Below are 24315 nucleotides of genomic sequence, written 5' to 3'. Positions count from 1 at the left end.
CGTTTTCCCAGTGTTATCCAATCTCACCCTGTGAGGTAGTGCTTTGACGACGGTGAGTGGAGCTACTTGTTCTGAGCCCCGGCCTACACCTGATACCATGGTTGCTGTACCACCGCTGAGCTACCGGGTCCCCGGCTCGGCTCCTCAGCGAAAACCTGGGATGCATTGCACCTGCTGCCTTTTTCTTATACTCACGCAGTGATCAGCGGCAGCTGGATGCAATAATTGCATGCCAATGTGCATTGGTTCGTTTAGTTTACACTCAAAGTAGATTGGTCTATCGAAGCGATATCCCATATTCGTCGGTCATCGACGTGGCGTCTCCATTCCCCTTCTTCAGGGAACGAGGGTTACCATACGTAACTGAGGCGTTCCTCTTTACAGACTGAGACGATTGAAGGTCAAATATTATTTACATATTTAGTAATACAAATCAGCGCGATAGCTTTCCAGTATGCGCACTGAGTGGCGTCTGTACTTCCCGTTCAGAGAGTTCCCGTTTTTTATAAAGTTTCGTTCATTTTTATTGAAGCAAATGTAATTCCATACTGCTCTACACATTTTGTATGTTTCTCTTATTGCTTCAGATGTTTGTTCTATTTGAACGTAAGCTAATGTATATGTTCCATTCAAAGGAAATTAAATTGTATTTATTTACAGAGGTATATAATGTCAATGTGTGAAGACGTTGCACAGTGCAAATCCATGAATGAATATTCCAAAGTGAGGTAAACTTCAACAGATTTACCCTGCTCAGGGAGTAAGTAGGAAGCAATTAACACCATGTAGGGACCATGTCAATGGGAACACAGTTCATGTAAGGAGCTCACTTCTAACGAACTGGTTATCTGAAAAAAGTGTTAAAGAGAGACATGCAGAATATGCAGAGCTGGGGAGCACGAAGACTGGAATTGAGAACCGCTGGTGTAGAGTAGAGCTAGTTGTTTGCCGTTTCTCCCCACTGGATGCAACAAATGGCTCGTTTGTAATGTGTTTTTGTCTCGCCTATGTTCTGACCTTGACACGCATCACAGTATGAAAAGGGGCATATATATACAGGTCCTTCTCAAAAAATTAGCATATTGTGATAAAGTTCATTATTTTCCATAATGTAATGATAAAAATTAAACTTTCATATATTTTAGATTCATTGCACACCAACTGAAATATTTCAGGTCTTTTATTGTTTTAATACTGATGATTTTGGCATACAGCTCATGAAAACCCAAAATTTCAAAAAATTAGCATATTTCATCCGACCAATAAAAGAAAAGTGTTTTTAATACAAAAAAAGTCAACCTTCAAATAATTATGTTCAGTTGTGCACTCAATACTTGGTCGGGAATCCTTTTGCAGAAATGAATGCATCAATGCGGCGTGGCATGGAGGCAATCAGCCTGTGGCACTGCTGAGGTGTTATGGAGGCCCAGGATGCTTCGATAGCGGCCTTAAGCTCATCCAGAGTGTTGGGTCTTGCGTCTCTCAACTTTCTCTTCACAATATCCCACAGATTCTCTATGGGGTTCAGGTCAGGAGAGTTGGCAGGCCAATTGAGCACAGTAATACCATGGTCAGTAAACAATTTACCAGTGGTTTTGGCACTGTGACCAGGTGCCAGGTCGTGCTGAAAAGCGAAATCTTCATCTCCATAAAGCTTTTCAGCAGATGGAAGCATGAAGTGCTCCAAAATCTCCTGATAGCTAGCTGCATTGACCCTGCCCTTGATAAAACACAGTGGACCAACACCAGCAGCTGACATGGCACCCCAGACCATCACTGACTGTGGGTACTTGACACTGGACTTCAGGCATTTTGGCATTTCCTTCTCCCCAGTCTTCCTCCAGACTCTGGCACCTTGATTTCCGAATGACATGCAAAATTTGCTTTCATCCGAAAAAAGTACTTTGGACCACTGAGCAACAGTCCAGTGCTGCTTCTCTGTAGCCCATTTTCTGCAGACGCCTGTGCACGGTGGCTCTGGATGTTTCTACTCCAGACTCAGTCCACTGCTTCCGCAGGTCCCCCAAGGTCTGGAATCGGTCCTTCTCCACAATCTTCCTCAGGGTCCGGTCACCTCTTCTCGTTGTGCAGCGTTTTTTGCCACACTTTTTAATTCCCACAGACTTCCCACTGAGGTGCCTTGATACAGCACTCTGGGAACAGCCTATTCGTTCAGAAATTTCTTTCTGTGTCTTACCCTCTCGCTTGAGGGTGTCAATGATGGCCTTCTGGACAGCAGTCAGGTCGGCAGTCTTACCCATGATTGCGGTTTTGAGTAATGAACCAGGCTGGGAGTTTTTAAAAGCCTCAGGAATCTTTTGCAGGTGTTTAGAGTTAATTAGTTGATTCAGATGATTAGGTTAATAGCTCATTTAGAGAACCTTTTCATGATATGCAAATTTTTTGAGATAGGAATTTTGGGTTTTCATGAGCTGTATGCCAAAATCATCAGTATTAAAACTATAAAAGACCTGAAATATTTCAGTTGGTGTGCAATGAATCTAAAATATATGAAAGTTTAATTTTTATCATTACATTATGGAAAATAATGAACTTTATCACAATATGCTAATTTTTTGAGAAGGACCTGTATATAAATTGTTTAAACTCACCCTTCTCCAACCAGGTGTCCACAAACTTACATTTCCCCATTTCGGAGTCTGTTTTGTGACATTTTGAGGGTGAACTATACATCACCTAACTGCGTCTGTCACAAAATACGTGACTTCAACTGTACACGCCTCGAGCCGATCTCGCAGACTTGAGCACACCATTGTTTTTAATTGTCATGGGAAGGAAAATAAATTAGAGTCAAACTCTTTGTACAAGGCTTGAACAAAATGTAATACCTCATAAAATCTGAACCTCATAAAAACTTTTAAGGGCCTTTACTTTCCTAAAATTGATTTATCAACTGTTAATACTTTTTAAGTCCCTGCGGACACGCTGTTACATTACGAGCTCAAGATTTTATAAAATGTTTAAATTATTACATTATGGACATTTTATTATAATAATAATGTAATAAATTACATCATGTGCAGTTATTACATTATTAATTGCTTCAGGGTTATTTATTCCCACCTTTTGTTAACTGTCAAAGCCATTTTATGATTCATTTTCTGGAGTTCACTCATCCAACTACTAAGAAATTATGTGACCAGCTCTGGTCAGTTGTGAATACTTCTCACAACATTAAAGCCACTGTCTATTCTTGGCCTTAATAAACATTGTTGCTTTTACTTAGGTAAATGGATGACACATTTTACCTCTTTCTACTCACATCCAAGTCTGCAGAGAAAAACTGCCAAATGGAGTACAGCAAAATTCACACATAATCAGGGGTACCTTAAAATAACCAGAGGCACAGCATTACATTAGCCCCTGCCCCCCTCCCTAGATTATTATTATTTGTTTAATTTTATTTACATTGTTTTTTTTTCAAAGCAAATGCAGAATTTTCAAAGGCCATCAAGTATATTTTTAATGATCTGGAAAATTATTGCACAAATTTCACCATGGCACATTTCAATAGTACAAAATGTATAAATATGAATAGTTCTTAGGAACAGAAAGCAGATTGTCAAGCAGACAGGTGTATTCTCTTTAGACCTGCATTTATAAAACAAGGAATTGACAATTGTTAATATCATTGAGATGATGGAACATCAACTAAAAATGACCAATATGGTTCTTAAAACACAAATCATCACTTACCTTTTATTTTTCTGAAGTGTGCCAGTGTTTTCTCCTGTTACATAATAGGTGTTGAATGTGAAGCTGAATATTTTCATAAAATATATTAGTATAATGTAGGTTAAACTACTTACTGATGATAGTGACTCCAGTCACCCCAAACATTTTTAGTTAGTGGGTCCTGCGCTCGGACGCAGAATGTATATGTTTTTTTGTATTTCACATTGTAATTTGTCTGGTTGGTTTCATTTTTCTGTTTTAAGAAATTAACATCTTTAATATTCTGATGTTAGTATATAACAACAACAAAACATAAAATAAAAAGCATTAAAAATGTTGCCTTACTCCGACACGACTTCCTTTGTAGTCACAGCTGTGATTGTTGGGAACCACTTTCACTTCATAGGAGAGGGGAAAGAAACTGCAGGGGAAACTCCACGTTTCAGGGGGGTCCCACTCAAATACATCGTCTTGGCTCTTGGTGATACTAACTTTATCTGGCTTAACTGAGGGATTGAAATAACAGTTATAATAGAAATAAAAGGAATTTAGTACAGTGGGGCTGGGACCAATGAGGGGGGATCAAAATGATTTAAAATTGATGGCCTGAGCTTTTTAATTATAATTATTTTAGATATTTATTTAGACATTTACTTTTAGTTATTTTAGTTAAATTAGGAATGTCTAAATACTGAAATAAGCTCTGAAAATAAAACTATGGGGCTAGTGGGCTTTTGAATATTTTTGAGGAAATGGGGGGCTTTGGGGTTAAAGTAGTTCAGAACCAGTGGTCTATTATCATTTAACTATTACTAAAAAATAATTTTGTCAGTTCTTTTACATTTTTTAGAAGCAACTTGTTCATACCCTTGTGAAAAAGAAGAGACTGCAGTAATGTCAAAATAAACTTGTCCATTTTAAGCACTTATTTTGATGTAACTGACATACTAAAGCACATGTAAAGTACTAATTTAGGCCTAAATGTAGTGTGTTGTTTAATTTTACCTTTGAACTTATATTTGTAGTATATTTTAAATGTAATATATTGAAACTTCATTACGAATGTGTAATTACAATATATTTAAATATATGACATACAAGTTTCAACAGAAATGACATTTAAGTATATGTTAGTTTACCATAATTCTCATCAGTACATTTAGCAGTACACTTTAACAATATTTATTATGAATCATGAAATTACAAATAAAAATGCACTTAAAGTTTACTCAACTTGGTAATTGTAAATAACACAACTCTCTGAAAACATTACATTCAGTTCACATTTCTGTAAGGAATAATTGACAACGGGCCGTTGAATTATTAAAAAATAATGCACACCCGAGGTGGTGATGCGGCCACGACGTGAAGCGGAAGCTACCTCTGTGCATCTCTAAACAGTCTTCTGCTGAAGCATCTCTAAACAGCGCTGTTATTACCTCACTAGTGAGAAATGTCATGTGTAGCCTTTAAGTTGCTACACTATATAGGCTTAGTGATAAAATTGTCAGGGCAGCACTGACAACACATTTTTGTGCAAGCTGCGTGACTGTTATTACTGTTAACTATGCGAAGTGATATGGAACTGCAATGCAGTCAAGAGAGCTGCACGGAACTACTTTCACCATGCGTTTCCCAGAAAATAATTGCACACCTCAGAATGTTCATCAGCCAATCAGATTCAAGCATTAAACGGCCCCATAATATAAATTATTTTAATATATATTATTTCTGTTTTTGTTTTTTAAGTATATGCTGAAGTGTAGCCTATTTCTTTTTTACTAGAGAATTTACACACAGGCTAATGCAGGGGTTGATATGCAGGGATGTGCATTGCATGTAGCGACCACCCGGGGGGAACACAAAACTTTTACCAATGTCATGGATGTGGAAAGTCTTGTGGTGCTCCTCCAGCCTATACAGATTTCTGACAAACAGCGTGAGGTTGATGCTTCTAGATTCCTCGGAGTAAGGACAGTAATCCTGGTCAATACAAGTCAGCCCAGATATATCAGAGTCCAGAGTGCAGTTGATGAGACTAGAATTTCTGTATAAAAACAAGGCCAGTTATGCATTAATTTGCTGTTTTAACATAAGCCTAATTAAATTGATTGCTTAGGCCTATACTTAATTAATCCAGAATAAAAATAATCATAAATCATTACCGGATTGCTGTGAAATATACCACAGATCTTTGATTCCGATTCTGATGCCATTTCCAAGAGCAATGAAATTGTCCATCATAGTTTCTTGCGTTGCAAGAAATGAATTCTAGGCAGAGAAAAATTAAGCGGTTTCATTTAAGATTAATAGACACAATGAGAATTAAAGCTGCAAGCAGCGATGAACGGGCCCTCGCACCCGGGCTCACCGCCAGAGAGTTGATTTAGTAAAAAGATGAACGGTGAGAAATATGCATTTCATGTCATAAACATAATTGCAATATGTCAAAGTCATTAATATGTGCCAATCTTCATGTTGCCAGCAGGTGGCGCTATCATTATAATGGAATATTGGCCTTCAGATCTGTTCAGGCCAGGACCCTTATCACACATGTGAAGTTTGGGCAAGATCGGACATTTTATGCCTGAGTTATAACATCTTTTATTCCCATGGCGACACATCGAACTTCGTCACGGCGCCATGGACACGCCTTTTAACGAACACTCAAGATCTTCACAACTAAACATCACACAGGTCTTTAGATTAGACTGACCACAAAAATAACATTGATGTCATAAAATTTCAAGGAGTAGTTTGTCGCAGCGTAAAACATGTCACTTCCTGTTGCCAGCAGGTGGCGCTATGACTATAACTGAATATGGGCATGTAGATCTGTTAAGGGCAGAAGTCTTATCCAACATGTGAAGTTTGGGGCAGATTGGACATTGTATGTCTAAGTTACAGCAACTTCCTTTTTCATGGCGAAACATCGAAATTTGTCAGGCCGCCATGGACACGCCCTTTAACGAAAACTCAAAATCTTCGCAATTTAACATCGCAAAGGCCTTTAGATTAGGCATACTAACTTTGGTGTTGATCTGAATGAATCTCTAGGAGGAGTTCGTTAAAATACAACGCATGGAAATGACAAAAATGACACAAAATTTGCTCATAAAATTAAAAATAACCGACTTCCTGTTGGGTTTCGGATTTTGCTCCAAGAGACTTTTTTGTAGGTATTGGAGAGATACATGTGTATTCTGATTTTCATACATGTACATGAAACGTAGCTCGAGGCGCACACCGTTGAAAGTGTATAGGTGGCGCTATCGAGCCATTTTGCCACACCCGATGGAATATTGGCCTACAGATCTGTTCAGGCCAGGACTTTTATCAAACATGTGAAGTTTGGGGAAGGTCGGACATTTTATGCCTGAGTTATAACATCTTTTATTCCCATGGCGAGACTTTGAAATTTGTCACGGCGCCATGGACACGCCCCTTAACGAAAACTCAAGATCTTCACAATTTAACATCGCACAGGCCTTTAGATTAGACTGACCACAAAAAAGACATTGATGTCAAAAAATTTCTAGGAGTAGTGTGTCGAAGTGTAAAATATGTCACTTCCTGTTGCCTATAGGTGGCGCTATGACTATAACTGAATATGGGGATGTAAATATGTTCAGGTTCGGAGTCTCATCAAACATGTGAAGTGTGGGGCAGATTGGACATTGTATGTCTGAGTTATAGCAACTTCATTTTTCATGGCGAATCATCGAAATTCGCCAGGCCGCCACGGACACGCCCTTTAACGAAAACTCAAAATCTTCGCAATTTAACATCGCAAAGGCCTTTAGATTAGGCATACCAACTTTGGTGTTGATCTGAATTAATCTCTAGGAGGAGTTCGTTAAAATACAACGCATGGAAATGACAAAAATGACACAAAATTTGCTCATAAAATTAAAAATAACCGACTTCCTGTTGGGTTTCGGATTTTGCTCCAAGAGACTTTTTTGTAGGTATTGGAGAGATACATGTGTATACCAATGTTCATACATGTACGTGAAACGTAGCTCGAGGCGCACACCGTTGAACGTGTATAGGTGGCGCTGTCGAGCCATTTTGCCACACCAACTTCTGAAACCCATATCAGACGTAAATTTTCGCCAGTTCTGAGGTGTGTGCAAAGTTTCATGACTTTTCGAGCATGTTTAGGCTCTCAAAAATGCGATTCATCTTAGAGAATAATAATAATAATAATAATAATAATAATAATAATAATAATAATAATAATAATAATAATAAACGGAGCAATTCCAAGAGGGTCCTCACACCATCGGTGCTCGGGCCCTAATTAAAGCTGCAAGCAGCGATGAACGGGCCCTCGCACCCGGGCTCACCGGCAGCGAGTGGCTTTAGTAAATAGGTGAACGGTGAGAAATATGCATTTAAACTCATAAATATAAGTAGAATATATCAATATTTATTCCATATATGTTCCAATCTTCCTGTTGCCAGCAGGTGGCGCTATCATTATAATGGAATATTGGCCTTCAGATGTGTTTAGGGCTGCACTCTTATCGAACATGTGAAGTTTGGGGAAGATCAAACATTTTATGCCTGAGTTACAACAACTTCTCTTGCTGTGGCGAGACATCAAATTTTGTCATTTTTGCCATGGACACGCTCTTTAACAAAAACTCAAGATTGCCACAATTTAACATTACACAGGCCTTTAGATTAGACTGACCACAAAAATACATTAATGTCAAAAAATCTCTAGGAGTAGTTTGTCTCAGTGTAAAATATGTCACTTCCTGTTGCCAGCAGGTGGCGCTTTGACTATAATTGAATATGGGCATGTAGATCTGTTAAGGGCAGAAGTCTTATCTAACATGCGAAGTTTGGGGCAGATTGGACATTGTATGTCTGAGTTACAGCAACTTCCTTTTTCATGGCGAAACATCGAAATTTGTCAGGCCGCCATGGACACTCCCTTTAACGAAACCTCAAGATCTTCCCAATTTAACTTCACAAAGGCCTTTAGATTTAACTGACCAAGTTTGATGTTGATCTGAATAAATCTCTAGGAGGAGTTCGTTAAAGTACAACCCCTGAAAAGTCCAAAAACAACACCAATTTTTCAGAGAACATTCTAAATAACTGACTTCCTGTTTGGATTTGGATTTCGTACCAAGAGACTTTTTCGTAGATATTGGTGTGTTACATGTGTGTACCGATTTTTGTACATGTACGTGAAACATAGCTTGAGGCGCACTCCGTTGAAAGTGTATATGCACTCAGTTTAAAGTGTATAGGTGGCGCTATCGAGCCATTTTGCCACACCCAATGGAATATTGGCTTTCAGATCTGTTCAGGCCAGGACCCTTATCACACATGTGAAGTTTGGGCAAGATCGGACATTTTATGCCTGAGTTATAACATCTTTTATTCCCATGGCGACACATCGATCTTCGTCACGGCGCCATGGACACGCCTTTTAACGAAAACTCAAGATCTTCACAACTTAACATCACACAGGTCTTTAGATTAGACTGACCACAAAAATAACATTGATGTCATAAAATTTCTAGGAGTAGTTTGTCGCAGTGTAAAATATTTCACTTCCTGTTGCCAATAGGTGGCGCTATGACTATAACTGAATATGGGCATGTAGATCTGTTAAGGGCAGAAGTCTTATCTAACATGTGAAGTTTGGGGCAGATTGGACATTGTATGTCTGAGTTACAGCAACTTCCTTTTTCATGGCGAAACATCGAAATTTGTCAGGCCGCCATGGACACGCCCTTTAACGAAACCTCAAGATCTTCGCAATTTAACATCGCAAATGGCTTTAGATTACACTGACCAAGTTTGGTGTTCATCTGAATAAATCTCTAGGAGGAGTTCGTTAAAGTACAACCCCTGAAAATGGCAAAAACAACACCAATTTTGCAGGGAAAATTCAAAATAGCCGACTCCCTGTTGGGATTAGGATTTCGTACCAAGAGACTTTTTTGTAGGTATTGGTGTGTTACATGTGTGTACCAATTTTTGTACATGTACGTGAAACATAGCTCGAGGTGCACTCCGTTGAAAGTGTATAGGTGGCGCTATCGAGCCATTTTGCCACACCCGATGGAATATTGGCCTTCAGATCTGTTCAGGCCAGGACTTTTATCACACATGTGAAGTTTGGGGAAGATTGGACATTTTATGCCTGAGTTATAACATCTTTTATTCCCATGGCGAGACTTTGAAATTTGTCACGGCGCCATGGACACGCCCCTTAACGAAAACTCAAGATCTTCACAATTTAACATTGCACAGGCCTTTAGATTATACTGACCATAAAAAAGACATTGATGTCAAAAAATTTCTAGGAGTAGTCTGTCGAAGTGTAAAATATGTCACTTCCTGTTGCTTATAGGTGGCGCTATGACTATAACTGAATATGGGGATGTAAATCTGTTGAGGTCAGGAGTCTTATTAAACATGTGAAGTTTTGGGCACATTGGACATTGTATGTCTGAGTTATAGCAACTTCATTTTTCATGGCGAATCATCGAAATTCGCCAGGCCGCCACGGACACGCCCTTTAACGAAAACTCAAAATCTTCGCATATTAACATCGCAAAGGCTTTTAGATTAGGCATACCAACTTTGGTGTTGATCTGAATTAATCTCTAGGAGGAGTTCGTTAAAATACAACGCATGGAAATGACAAAAATGACACAAAATTTGCTCATAAAATTAAAAATAACCGACTTCCTGTTGGGTTTCGGATTTTGCTCCAAGAGACTTTTTTGTAGGTATTGGAGAGATACATGTGTATACCAATTTTCATACATGTATGTGAAACGTAGCTCGAGGCGCACACCGTTGAACGTGTATAGGTGGCGCTGTCGAGCCATTTTGCCACACCCACTTCTGAAACCCATATCAGACGTAAATTTTCGCCAGTTCTGAGGTGTGTGCAACGTTTCATGACTTTTCGAGCATGTTTAGGCTCTCAAAAATGCGATTCATCTTAGAGAAGAATAATAATAATAATAATTAAAGCTGCAAGCAGCGATGAACGGGCCTTCGCACCCGGGCTCACCGCCATCGTGTGGCTTTAGTAAAAAGGTGAACGGTGAGAAATATGCATTTCAAATCATAAATAAAAAGTGAAATATGTCAAAGTCATTAATATGTGCCAATTTTGCTGTAGCCAATAGGTGGCGCTATCATTATAATGGAATATTGGCCTTCAGATGTGTTCAGGCCGGTAGTCTTATCGAACATGTGAAGTTTGGGGAATATCGAACATTTTATGCCTGAGTTACAACAACTTATATTCCTATGGCGAGACATCAAATTTTGTCACAGCGCCATGGACATGCCCTTTAACAAAATCTAAAGATCTCCACAATTTAACATTGCAAAGACCTTTAGATTAGACTGACCAAAATAAACTTTTGATTTCATAAAATTTCTTGGAGTAGTTCTTTGCAGTGTAAAACATGACACTTCCTGTTGCCAGCAGGTGGCGCTATGACTATGACTGAATATGGGCATGTAGTTCTGATAAGGGCAGAATTCTTATCTAACGTGAAGTTTGAGGCAGATTGGACATTGTATGTCTGAGTTACAGCAACTTCCTTTTTCATGACGAAACATCGAAATTTGTCAGGCCGCCATGGACACTCCCTTTAACGAAACCTCAAGATCTTCCCAATTTACCTTCGCAAAGGCCTTTAGATTTAACTGACCAAGTTTGATGTTGATCTGAATAAATCTCTAGGAGGAGTTCGTTAAAGTACAACCCCTGAAAATGCCAAAAACAACACAAATTTTGCAGAGAAAATTCTAAATAACTGACTTCCTGTTTGGATTCGGATTTCGTACCAAGAGACTTTTTCGTAGATATTGGTGTGTTACATGTGTGTACCGATTTTTGTACATGTACGTGAAACATAGCTTGAGGCGCACTCCGTTAAAAGTGTATATGCACTCTGTTGAAAATGTATAGGTGGCGCTATCGAGCCATTTTGCCACACCCAATGGAATATTGGCCTTCAGATCTGTTCAGGCCAGGACCCTTATCACACATGTGAAGTTTGGGCAAGATCGGACATTTTATGCCTGAGTTATAACATCTTTTATTCCCATGGCGACACATCAAACTTCGTCACGGCGCCATGGACACGCCTTTTAACGAAAACTCAAGATCTTCACAACTAAACATCACACAGGTCTTTAGATTAGACTGACCACAAAAATAACATTGATGTCATCAAATTTCTAGGAGTAGTTTGTCGCAGTGTAAAATATTTCACTTCCTGTTTCCAATAGGTGGCGCTATGACTATAACTGAATATTGGCATGTAGATCTGTTCAGGTCAAGAGTCTTATCCAACATGTGAAGTTTGGGGCAGATTGGACATTGTATGTCTGAGTTACAGCAACTTCCTTTTTCATGGCGAAACATCGAAATTTGTCAGGCCGCCATGGACACGTCCTTTAACGAAACCTCAAGTCCTTCGCAATTTAACATCGCAAATGGCTTTAGATTACACTGACCAAGTTTGGTGTTCATCTGAATAAATCTCTAGGAGGAGTTCGTTAAAGTACAACCCCTGAAAATGGCAAAAACAACGCCATTTTTGCAGGGAAATTTCAAAATAACCGACTTCCTGTTGGGATTAGGATTTCGTACCAAGAGACTTTTATGTAGGTACTGGTGTGTTACATGTGTGTACCGATTTTTGTATATGTACTTGAAACGGAGCTCGAGGCGCGCTATGTTGAAAGTGTATAGGTGACGCTATCGAGCCATTTTGCCACACCCGATGGAATATTGGCCTACAGATGTGTTCAGGCCAGGACTCTTATCACACATGTGAAGTTTGGGGAAGATCGGACATTTTATGCCTGAGTTATAACATATTTTATTCCCTTGGCGAGACATCGAACTTCGTCATGGCGCCATGGGCACGCCTTTTAACGAAAACTCAATATCTTCACAATTTAACATCGCACAGGCCTTTAGATTAGACTGACCACAAAAAAGACATTGATGTCATAAAATTTCTAGGAGTAGTTAGTCGCAGTGTAAAATATGTCACTTCCTGTTGCCTATAGGTGGCGCTATTACTATAACATAATATGGGCATGTGAATCTGTTCAGGTCAGGAGTCTTATTAAACATGTGAAGTTTTGGACACATTGGACATTGTATGTCTGAGTTATAGCAACTTCATTTTTCATGGCGAATCATCGAAATTCGCCAGGCCGCCACGGACACGCCCTTTAACGAAAACTCAAAATCTTCGCAATTTAACATCGCAAAGGCCTTTAGATTAGGCATACCAACTTTGGTGTTGATCTGAATTAATCTCTAGGAGGAGTTCGTTAAAATACAACGCATGGAACTGACAAAAATGACACAAAATTTGCTCATAAAATTAAAAATAACCGACTTCCTGTTGGGTTTCGGATTTTGCTCCAAGAGACTTTTTTGTAGGTATTGGAGAGATACATGTGTATACCAATTTTCATACATGTACGTGAAACGTAGCTCGAGGCGCACACCGTTGAACGTGTATAGGTGGCGCTGTCGAGCCATTTTGCCACACCCACTTCTGAAACCCATATCAGACGTAAATTTTCGCCAGTTCTGAGGTGTGTGCAAAGTTTCATGACTTTTCGAGCATGTTTAGGCTCTCAAAAATGCGATTCATCTTAGAGAAGAAGAATAATAATAATAATAATAATAATAATAATAATAATAATAATAATAATAAACGGAGCAATTCCAAGAGGGTCCTCACACCATCGGTGCTCGGGCCCTAATAATAATAATAATAATAATAATAATAACAATAATAATAATAAACGGAGCAATTCCAAGAGGGTCCTCACACCATCGGTGCTCGGGCCCTAATTAAAGCTGCAAGCAGCGATGAACGGGCCCTCGCACCCGGGCTCACCGGCAGCAAGTGGCTTTAGTAAATAGGTGAACGGTGAGAAATATGCATTTAAACTCATAAATATAAGTGGAATATATCAAAGTTTATTCCATATATGTGCCAATCTTTCTGTTGCCAGCAGGTGGCGCTATCATTATAATGGAATATTGATCTTCAGATGTGTTCAGGGCTGCACTCTTATCGAACATGTGAAGTTTGGGGAAGATCAAACATTTTATGCCTGAGTTACAACAACTTCTCTTGCTGTTGCGAGACATCAAATTTTGTCATTTTTGCCATGGACACGCTCTTTAACAAAAACTCAAGATTGCCACAATTTAACATTACACAGGCCTTTAGATTAGACTGACCACAAAAATACATTAATGTCAAAATATCTCTAGGAGTAGTTTGTTTCAGCGTAAAATATGTCACTTCCTGTTGCCAGCAGGTGGCACTATGACTATAATTGAATATGGGCATGTAGATCTGTTAAGGGCAAAGTCTTATCTAACATGCGAAGTTTGGGGCAGATTGGACATTGTATGTCTGAGTTACAGCAACTTCCTTTTTCATGGCGAAACATCAAAATTTGTCAGGCCGCCATGGACACTCCCTTTAACGAAATCTCAAGATCTTCCCAATTTAACTTCGCAAAGGCCTTTAGATTTAACTGACCAAGTTTGATGTTGATCTGAATAAATCTCTAGGAGGAGTTTGTTAAAGTACAACCCCTGAAAATGGCAAAAACAACGCCAATTTTGCAGAGAAAATTCTAAATAACCGACTTCCTGTTGGGATTCGGATTTCATACCAAGAGACTTTTTGTAGGTATTGGAGAGATACATGTGTATACTGATTTTCATACATGTACATGAAACGTAGCTCGAGGCGCACACCGTTGAAAGTGTATAGGTGGCGCTATCGAGCCATTTTGCCACACCCGATGGAATATTGGCCTACAGATCTGTTCAGGCCAGGACTTTTATCAAACATGTGAAGTTTGGGGAAGATCGGACATTTTATGCCTGAGTTATAACATCTTTTATTCCCTTTGAATTTTGTCACGGCGCCATGGACACGCCCCTTAACGAAAACTCAAGATCTTCACAACTTAACATCGCACAGGCCTTTAGATTAGACTGACCACAAAAAAGACATTGATGTCAAAAAATTTCTAGGAGTAGTGTGTCGAAGTGTAAAATATGTCACTTCCTGTTGCCTATAGGTGGCGCTATGACTATAACTAAATATGGGCATGTAAATATGTTCAGGTTCGGAGTCTCATCAAACATGTGAAGTGTGGGGCAGATTGGACATTGTATGTCTGAGTTATAGCAACTTCATTTTTCATGGCGAATCATCGAAATTCGCCAGGCCGCCACGGACACGCCCTTTAACGAAAACTCAAAATCTTCGCAATTTAACATCGCAAAGGCCTTTAGATTAGGCATACCAACTTTGGTGTTGATCTGAATTAATCTCAAGGAGGAGTTCGTTAAAATACAACGCATGGAAATGACAAAAATGACACAAAATTTGCTCATAAAATTAAAAATAACTGACTTCCTGTTGGGTTTCGGATTTTGCTCCTAGAGACTTTTTTGTAGGTATTGGAGAGATACATGTGTATACCAATTTCCATACATGTACGCGAAACGTAGCTCGAGGCGCACACCGTTGAACATGTATAGGTGGCGCTGTCGAGCCATTTTGCCAAACCCACTTCTGAAACCCATATCAGACGTAAATTTTCGCCAGTTCTGAGGTGTGTGCAAAGTTTCATGACTTTTCGAGCATGTTTAAGCTCTCAAAAATGCGATTCATCTTAGAGAATAATAATAATAATAATAATAATAATAATAATAATAATAATAATAATAATAATAATAATAATAATAATAATAATAATAAATGGAGCAATTCCAAGAGGGTCCTCACACCATCGGTGCTCGGGCCCTAATAATAATAATAATAATAATAATAATAATAATAATAATAATAATAATAATAATTAAAGCTGCAAGCAGCGATGAACGGGCCCTCGCACCCGGGCTCACCACCAGCGAGTTGCTTTAGTAAAAAGGTGAATGGTGAGAAATATGCATTTAATGTCATAAATATAAGTGGAATGTATCAACGTATATTCCATATATGTGCCAATCTTCCTGTTGCCTGCAGGTGGCGCTATCATTATAATGGAATATTGGCCTTCAGATGTGTTCAGGTCAGGACTCTTATCAAATATGTGAAGTTTGGGGAAGATCGAACATTTTATGCTTGAGTTACAACAACTTCTCTTGCTGTGGCGAGACATCAAATTTTGTTATGGCGCCATGGACACACCCTTTAACTTAAACTCAAGATCTCCACAATTTAACATTGCACAGGCCTTTAGATTAGACTGACCACAAAAAATACATTAATGTCAAAAAATTTCAAGGAGTAGTTTGTCACAGCGTAAAATATGCCACTTCCTGTTGCCAGCAGGTGGCGCTATGACTATAATGGAATATGGGCATGTAGATATTTTAAGGGCAGAAGTCTGATCTAACATGTGAAGTTTGGGGCTGATTGGACATTGTATGTCTAAGTTACAGCAGCTTCCTTTTTCATGGCGAAACATCAAAATTTGCCAGGCCGCCATGGACATGCCCTTTAACGAGACCTCAAGATCTTCGCAATTTAACATTGCAAAGGGCTTTAGATTACACTGACCAAGTTTGGTGTTGATCTAAATAAATCTCTAGGAGGAGTTCGTTAAAGTACAACCCCTAAAAAATGGCAAAACAACACCAATTTTGGAGAGAAAATTCTAAATAACCGACTTCCTGTTGGGATTCGGATTTCGTACCAAGAGACTTTTTTGTAGGTATTGGTGTGTTACATGTGTGCTCTGATTTTTGTACATGTACGTGAAACATAGCTTGAGGCGCACTCCGTTGAAAGTGTATATGCCATCAGTTGAAAGTGTATAGGTGGCGCTATAGAGCCATTTTGCCACACCCAATGGAATTTTGGCCTTTAGATCTGTTCAGGCCAGGACCCTTATCACACATGTGAAGTTTGGGCAAGATCGGACATTTTATGTCTGAGTTATAACATCTTTTATTCCCATGGCGACACATCAAACTTCGTCACGGCGCCATGGACATGCCTTTTAACGAAAACTCAAGATCTTCACAACTAAACATCACACCGGTCTTTAGATTAGACTGACCACAAAAATAACATTGATGTCATAAAATTTCTAGGAGTAGTTTGTCGCAGTGTAAAATATGTCACTTCCTGTTGCCAATAGGTGGCGCTATGACTATAACTGAATATTGGCATGTAGATCTGTTCAGGTCAAAAATCTTATCCAACATTTGAAGTTTGGGGCAGATTGGACATTGTATGTCTGAGCTACAGCAACTTCCTTTTTCATGGCGAAACATCGAAATTTGTCAGGCCGCCATGGACACGCCCTATATCGAAACCTCAATTCCTTCGCAATTTAACATCGCAAATGGCTTTAGATTACACTGACCAAGTTTGGTGTTCATCTGAATAAATCTCTAGGAGGAGTTCGTTAAAGTACAACCCCTGAAAATGGCAAAAACAACACCAATTTTGCAGGGAAAATTCAAAATAACCGAATTCCTGTTGGGATTAGGATTTCGTACCAAGAGACTTTTTTGTAGGTATTGGTGTGTTACATGTATGTACCAATTTTTGTACATGTACGTGAAACATAGCTCGAGGTGCACTCCGTTGAAAGTGTATAGGTGGCGCTATCGAGCCATTTTGCCACACCAGATGGAATATTGGTGGCGCTATGACTAAAACTGAATATGGGCATGTAAATATGTTCAGGTCAGGAGTCTTATTAAACATGTGAAGTTTTGGGCACATTGGACATTGTATGTCTGAGTTATAGCAACTTCATTTTTCATGGCGAATCATCGAAATTCGCCAGGCCGCCACGGACACGCCCTTTAACGAAAACTCAAAATCTTCGCAATTTAACATCGCAAAGGCCTTTAGATTAGGCATACCAAATTTGGTGTTGATCTGAATAAGTTTCTAGGAGGAGTTCTTTAAAATACAACTCATGGAAATGGCAAAAATGACACAAAATTTGCTCATAATATTAAAAACAACTGACTTCCTGTAGGGTTTAGAATTTTGCTCTAAGAGACTTTTTTGTAGGTATTGGAGAGTTACATGTGTGTACCGATTTTCATACATGTACGTGAAACATAGCTTGAGGCGCACACCGTTGAACATGTATAGGTGGCGCTGTCGAGCCATTTTGCCACACCCACTTCTGAAACCCATATCAGATGTACATTTTCGCTGGTTCTGAGGTGTGTGCAAAGTTTCATGACTTTTTGAGTATGTTTAGGCCCTCAAAAATGCGATTCATCCTGGAGAATAATAATAATAATAATAATAATAATAATAAACGGAGCAATTCCAAGAGGGTCCTCACACCATCGGTGCTCGGGCCCTAATAATAATAATAATAATAATAAACGGAGCAATTCCAAGAGGGTCCTCACACCATCGGTGCTCGGGCCCTAATAATAATAATAATAAACGGAGCAATTCCAAGAGGGTCCTCACACCATCGGTGCTCGGGCCCTAATAATAATAATAATAATAAACGGAGCAATTCCAAGAGGGTCCTCACACCATCGGTGCTCGGGCCCTAATAATAATAATAAACGGAGCAATTCCAAGAGGGTCCTCGCACCATCGGTGCTCGGGCCCTAATAATAATAATAATAATAATAATAATAATAATAATAATAATAATAATAATAATAATAAACAAAGCAGATACAAGAGGGTCCTCGCACCTCGGTGCTCGGGCCCTAAAAATTGATAGCTAATACTTCACATTCATATTTAAAATTACACAAAACGAAAATGAAAATATAATGTTACAGTAGCAATAAGAAAAAAAGTAGGCTTAGGTGGCCAGTTTGCAAAAAGTGACTTGAGTAATTAGTGAATCTCTGAATCATTGGCTCATTCACAGATCAATTAATAATTAAGCAAAACAACACTGGTGAAATAACTGGTGAAATAAATATATATTAATAAATATCACCATACTTCCCCTGGTACTTAATCACAGTATATTAAGATATTTAGATAAAAATATTATGTTTAAATATACACATGATGCATTAGCTAATTCAATATTAAGTTATATGCACTTACATTGCATATATCCATAACCAAAATATGAACATTGTATAGAGTTAGCTTAAAAATTGTTTCATCAATAAATTAAAGAATTTTCTTATAATTTTCTTAAATATCTCTTTTTATCATTGGATAAATCTGAAAATCCTGCTAACACATTTAAAAAATGTATATAAATTAGGCAATAATATATTTATAAACCCCTCATTAAAAACCTTCAGAATATACTGCAAAGTTTGGAAAATTTTGTGTTAAAGCAGACATTTCTGGCTCAGTGCTTGAGAAAAAAACTCATATTGCAAAAGGAAAAAAAAATCTATGAAGGTTCTATAAATGCAAATAGATAGTGTAATAAAATTAGCTTTGGATTTTTTTCTTCCCAGCAGAAAACTTTATTCAAGCTAAAATCTCAGACTTGAAAAAAGCATTAAAATAAAATAAAAAGTTTTGCCTATAGTGATTCTGTGATTCATTAACTACAAATATGGCTTCTTTTGGAAAAATTTTCATTGATGGAACTGTAAAATTTTCCAAAATGCAAATGTTTAGTACAATTGTCTAAAATGTAATATTAAAGTAAAATATATAGACAGGGCTTGACATTAACACCAGCTGATGGACCTTTTAAACAGACTGTGATGACACATCCTAATCGTTGTCAACATCAAAACTTATATATTTTTATTAAAAGTCCTATTATGCTTTTTAACTTTTTCAACTTTAGTTAGTCTTTAATGTTGTTGTTTGAGCATTAAAAAGATCTGCAAAGTTACAAAGCTCAAAGTCCACTTCAAAAGGAGATATTTTATTTAACAGAAATCACTTTTCAAAAACTACAACGAATGACTTGTTTTGACTACAATGCATATTTGACTAAAGGGAGGAGACCTGTTTGAGCTGCACTAGAGAAGGCACCGAGTGTTATCACTATGTCAGAGAAATGCTAGCTTTCTCAAGGCAGCATCCGGGTTTAAATCACGCTCAAATTGATTTAATTTTGATGCAGTATTTACCAAAGAGTATGTCAGCGTAAGTTCTTTGTTTACACTAAAGCGCACAGGTGGCGATGGTAAGGAGCATGACATTTCCTGAGCGGGCGCAGAGTGCTGCCAGTCACAAAACACACTGGCCCAGCTAACCAATCACATTAAAATTTGTATTTTATAAGGCGGGCCTTCATTTGATACAGGAACTATTCAAGCCGTTCATGCCAGACTGAGGAGAGAGGTGTTGTAATAATGTAAGAAATTAAAAATAATGTTTTTTTTTTTTTCGAACAACCTAGTATTTTTCTAGTACACACCCAAAACAAAATCAAGACTTTGTAAAAGAGCATATTAGGATCCTTAAAAAAAAAATCCATTTATAACACTATACTTTGTATTGTATTATTTTTGTATGAAATCACAAAAAAAATTGTTAACATTGCTGTGAGGGTGTTTCTAATAGAGCGGCTGTCGGAGTTACAATAAATTTGACATTGTTCTCTCTTTTTTGCTATTGGAACAAATGGGATGACAAAAAATATATATTTGTGTTATCTCCCTTTCACCGCTATAGGTTGCCTAGTCTCATGTAGTTATACCTTCAGACTGACGGCTGAAGGTCTGGAATCCATGGCAGCTTTCATTGGCCAAGGCTCGCCCATGTGGATGTTTGACCGACATGTCAAAAACCAATCATAATTTGTTTCGATCAGCATCACATTTCGGGTGTGGAAGTGTCTCCACAATTACAGACCAGTGTGTAAAACTTCCGGACGTATTATAAAGATTCTATGTCACGAACTTTAAATATTTTAAATACTTTTTGAGAATGCAGCATTTACTTTGATCCTGATAAGCGCTTGTTGTCACAGTTAATCACGTTATCACGACTGCTTTCTTCTTTCTTGAGGGAAATGCAAAATGCCTTGAGGTTTTTTTTTTTTTTTTCTAATGCCTTGAGTTTGCGTACTAGTGACTGATCAATAAGCCCCCATGGAGAAGTGAATCTTATTAGTAAATAGCTAATAAGAATCCATCTCACATACATTTATATATATATATATATATCATTTTTTTTTTTTTTTTTTTTTTTTTTAATGGGACTATATTTTAGCACTTTAGCACTTGTTTAGTTAAAGATTTATTTTATTGTGAATTTCGATTAAGTAAAATTATCTGCAGTAAAATTGCCTTTATATGAAGTTACTTGTGGCTGAGTATGGTGACCCATAATCGGAATTTGTGCTCTGCATTTATCACATCAAAGTGCACACACACACACACACACTGTGAACACAAACCCGAAGCAGTGGGGTTTTGTTGCCTTGCTCAAGGGTATCACCCTTGAGGTTACAAATCTGACTCTATAACAATTAGGCCATGCCCGCCCCAAAAAAGGTAAAACAATTTTACTAAATTTTGTACAGTTATGTCAAAAAATACTGTTCAACTATACTTTGGGACCAGAAAAAAAGTTTACACGATTAGTAGGCTACATTCTAACATGAATTCTAGTGTAAGTGTGACCATAATACATACCTCTGTCACTAGATTCTATAAGAACTCCTCCTTTAGGAAACTCAACTGGATGGACTAGTAGGAGTGTGTAATTCAGAAGATCTCTGTTTGGTCTGTGACATGTGAAGTTTCCCCCACGCAGCCCATCTATCATAACAGTGATGTGGTTTCCTGTCTCAGAGATGCTCTCCCCATCCATCTCCCAGCAAATTTGATCTCCTTTATATTGCTCTCCACAATGCAGCGATACCTCAATGCTGGACAGATCGGATACCTCCAAAGCCACAACTATAACAGTAAAGCTTATTTATGAGACGCACTTGATTTGATAGCACATTAAGTAAATAATGTCTTATACAACAAGACATTTATTTTCATTCACCTAGGATGCATTAAATTCCTCAAAAGTGACAATAAAGACATATATACAAAATAGTTATATTTCAAATAAATGCTGTTCTTTTAAACTTTCTGTTAATGATGGAATCATGAAGAAAAAAAAAACTTTCCTGTAAATACACAGAACTAAATCCTGTGCATTTCTTTTATAATATGTGGAGTTCACGGTTTAATTTCCTGGTTTAGCCAAGTGGGAATGGCCTTCAAAGGAAGTGCAAACTGGAAGGGATTCACTAATTTGAGCTAGTAATGGAAATGTTTGTGCAAAGTCTTCATTTTATCCATCCTTTTTATTCTATTCTTTGATTTGTTTTAAATCCAGCCTCAGTTGTTGCAGAGATTTAGTGCAGTCTTAGACAGTTTTTATTGTTTTTATTACTCTATTGTTCTTAAACACTATCTATTTATTAACACATTTTGCATACCCACTTTTGAAATAAACATATTGGATGCCAACTTTGTTTACAGAGAGATTTTCCTTGTCACTGGTTGGTTCAACCAAACTTTTAAGCTACACAACTTTATTTCAACACTTATTATAATAAATAATAATAATAACAATTTCTTAAGCACAAAATCATTGATATTAGCATGATTTCTGAAGGATTATGAAATGAAGATTGGAGTTAAAATCCAGCTTCGCTATCACATGAATAATTTACTTTAAAAAGAATTATACAGTATATTGTCTTTACTGTCAGTTTACTGCATATATATATATATATATATATATATATATATATATGTGTGTGTGTTTGTGTGTGTTTTAAAACATCAGTTACAGATAACAATAAAAGAGATAGTCACCATTTGGCTTGATGGACCTAAGTGAAGTGCTGCCTACCACCTGAAGGATCGCTTGAAGAATAACAAAGACAGTCTTGTTCATCTAAAGTAAAGTAAAAATGGTGACATGAACAACTGTTAAATAAAATAAAAATATTAAATTAAATAAAAAAAATTAAATAAAAATAAATGATAGGATTACTATGTAGAGATATTAAATAAACAATGATTATATATTTATAATAATATATATATATATATATATATATATATATATATATATATATATATATATATATATATATATATATATATATATATATATATATATATATATATATATATATATACACTATACTATTTGTGATAGACACTTTCTCTTGAATCTTACCTTGAGACCTTGTGGTGACTCTCTCCTCTTCCCTTTCACTGAAGTAGTATTGAACCTGAGCAACATTTATATATGTTTATTACAGAAGTGTGAATTTCCAGCAAGCAGAAGTATGAAGTTCTAAACAAAGGGACACGGAAACAAATGTGTAGCCAGTTTTCATTTGGGATTTCCATGAGCTCTGTTAGGGGCTTTAACAAGAGCAATTGTCCATGAGAATGTACAGGTCATCCCTCACAATTAAATCATTTTCTCTGAGTGAAATATATATTGGTAGTTTTTTATTTTTACACACTTTGTTTTCAGTTTTATTTTATCAAAAAAAAAACAAAAAAAAAAAAACAAATATATATATATATATATATATATATATATATATATATATATATATATATATATATATATATATATATATATATATATATATATATATATATATATATAGTGAAATATTATAAAATAACGACTTTACATTGAAATATATTATTATATTTAATATATTACTTAAATATTTTAAATATAATTTATTCCTGTTATACAAAGCTGATTTTTCATCAGCCATCCCTCCAGTCTTCAGTGTCCCATGATCCTTCAGAAATCATTGTAATATATATATATATATATTAATATATTATATTATATTATATTATATTATATTATATTATATTATATTATATTATATTAAATTATATTATATTATATTATATTATATTATATTATATTATATTATATTATATTATATTATATTATATTATATTATATTTTTTTATATAAGATATATTATATTATATTTATATATATAAGATTTTTTGGAACCTGTGCTACTTTTTTCAGGATCCTTTGATGAATAAAAATAAATAAAATAGAAAATATAAATATTTTGTAACAATGTGCACTACCAGAACACTTTTCTTTTTTTATTAATACTTTTATTCATAAAGGATGTGTTAGAATGATAATTCTAAAAAAATTTAAATAAATGCTGTTCTTTTAAATTTGATTCATCAACTATTCCTTAGAAAAGCAACTCAATAATAAACTGGCATATTAGATTGATTTCTGAAGGATCCTAAAGAATGGAGTAATGGCTGATGAATATCTAGCTTTGCATCACAGGAATGAATTATATTTTGAAGTGTATTAAATTATAAAAGCATTATTTTAAATTCTAATATTTTGGTGGTAGTGGCACTTGTAGATTATGCCACAATCACAGTCCTGGTATGAGTTAGACATTCTAGGGAAAAATGCTGAACACAAGAGAAAGTGCTCACCTTTATCATCATAGGGTTTAACCACAAACCAAAACAACAGAATTAATGAGTATTCCAAGATACTCAATACCATGTCTAAACGACAATGAAAATACATCATGTGACAAAGCCACTATTTAAGCTAAAGCCACAAAGCCCACGTGTATTTTTATGACATGATTAAATAG

The 24315-nt window shown here is 36.7% G+C and overlaps 1 protein-coding gene across 1 annotated transcript; it reads right to left on the bottom strand.

Annotated features, from left to right (window-relative positions):
* Positions 1-3468: 3468 nt before the first annotated feature.
* LOC132130558 (interleukin-12 subunit beta-like) lies at positions 3469-22982 on the bottom strand. The gene is made up of 9 exons (XM_059542302.1): positions 22875-22982; positions 22505-22586; positions 21320-21586; positions 5862-5967; positions 5571-5743; positions 4042-4202; positions 3831-3949; positions 3718-3751; positions 3469-3612 (listed from the first exon to the last, which is right to left on the bottom strand). The coding sequence occupies exons 1-8, from the start codon at positions 22938-22940 to the stop codon at positions 3721-3723; spliced, it is 1005 nt and encodes a 334-aa protein (XP_059398285.1). The 5' UTR covers positions 22941-22982; the 3' UTR covers positions 3469-3612; positions 3718-3720.
* Between the last annotated feature and the right edge of the window lie 1333 nt (positions 22983-24315).

The sequence above is a fragment of the Carassius carassius genome, chromosome 47, assembly GCF_963082965.1.
Source record: "Carassius carassius chromosome 47, fCarCar2.1, whole genome shotgun sequence".
NCBI classification, from domain to species: Eukaryota; Metazoa; Chordata; class Actinopteri; order Cypriniformes; family Cyprinidae; genus Carassius; species Carassius carassius.
This window is presented reverse-complemented; position numbering and strand designations above follow the sequence as displayed.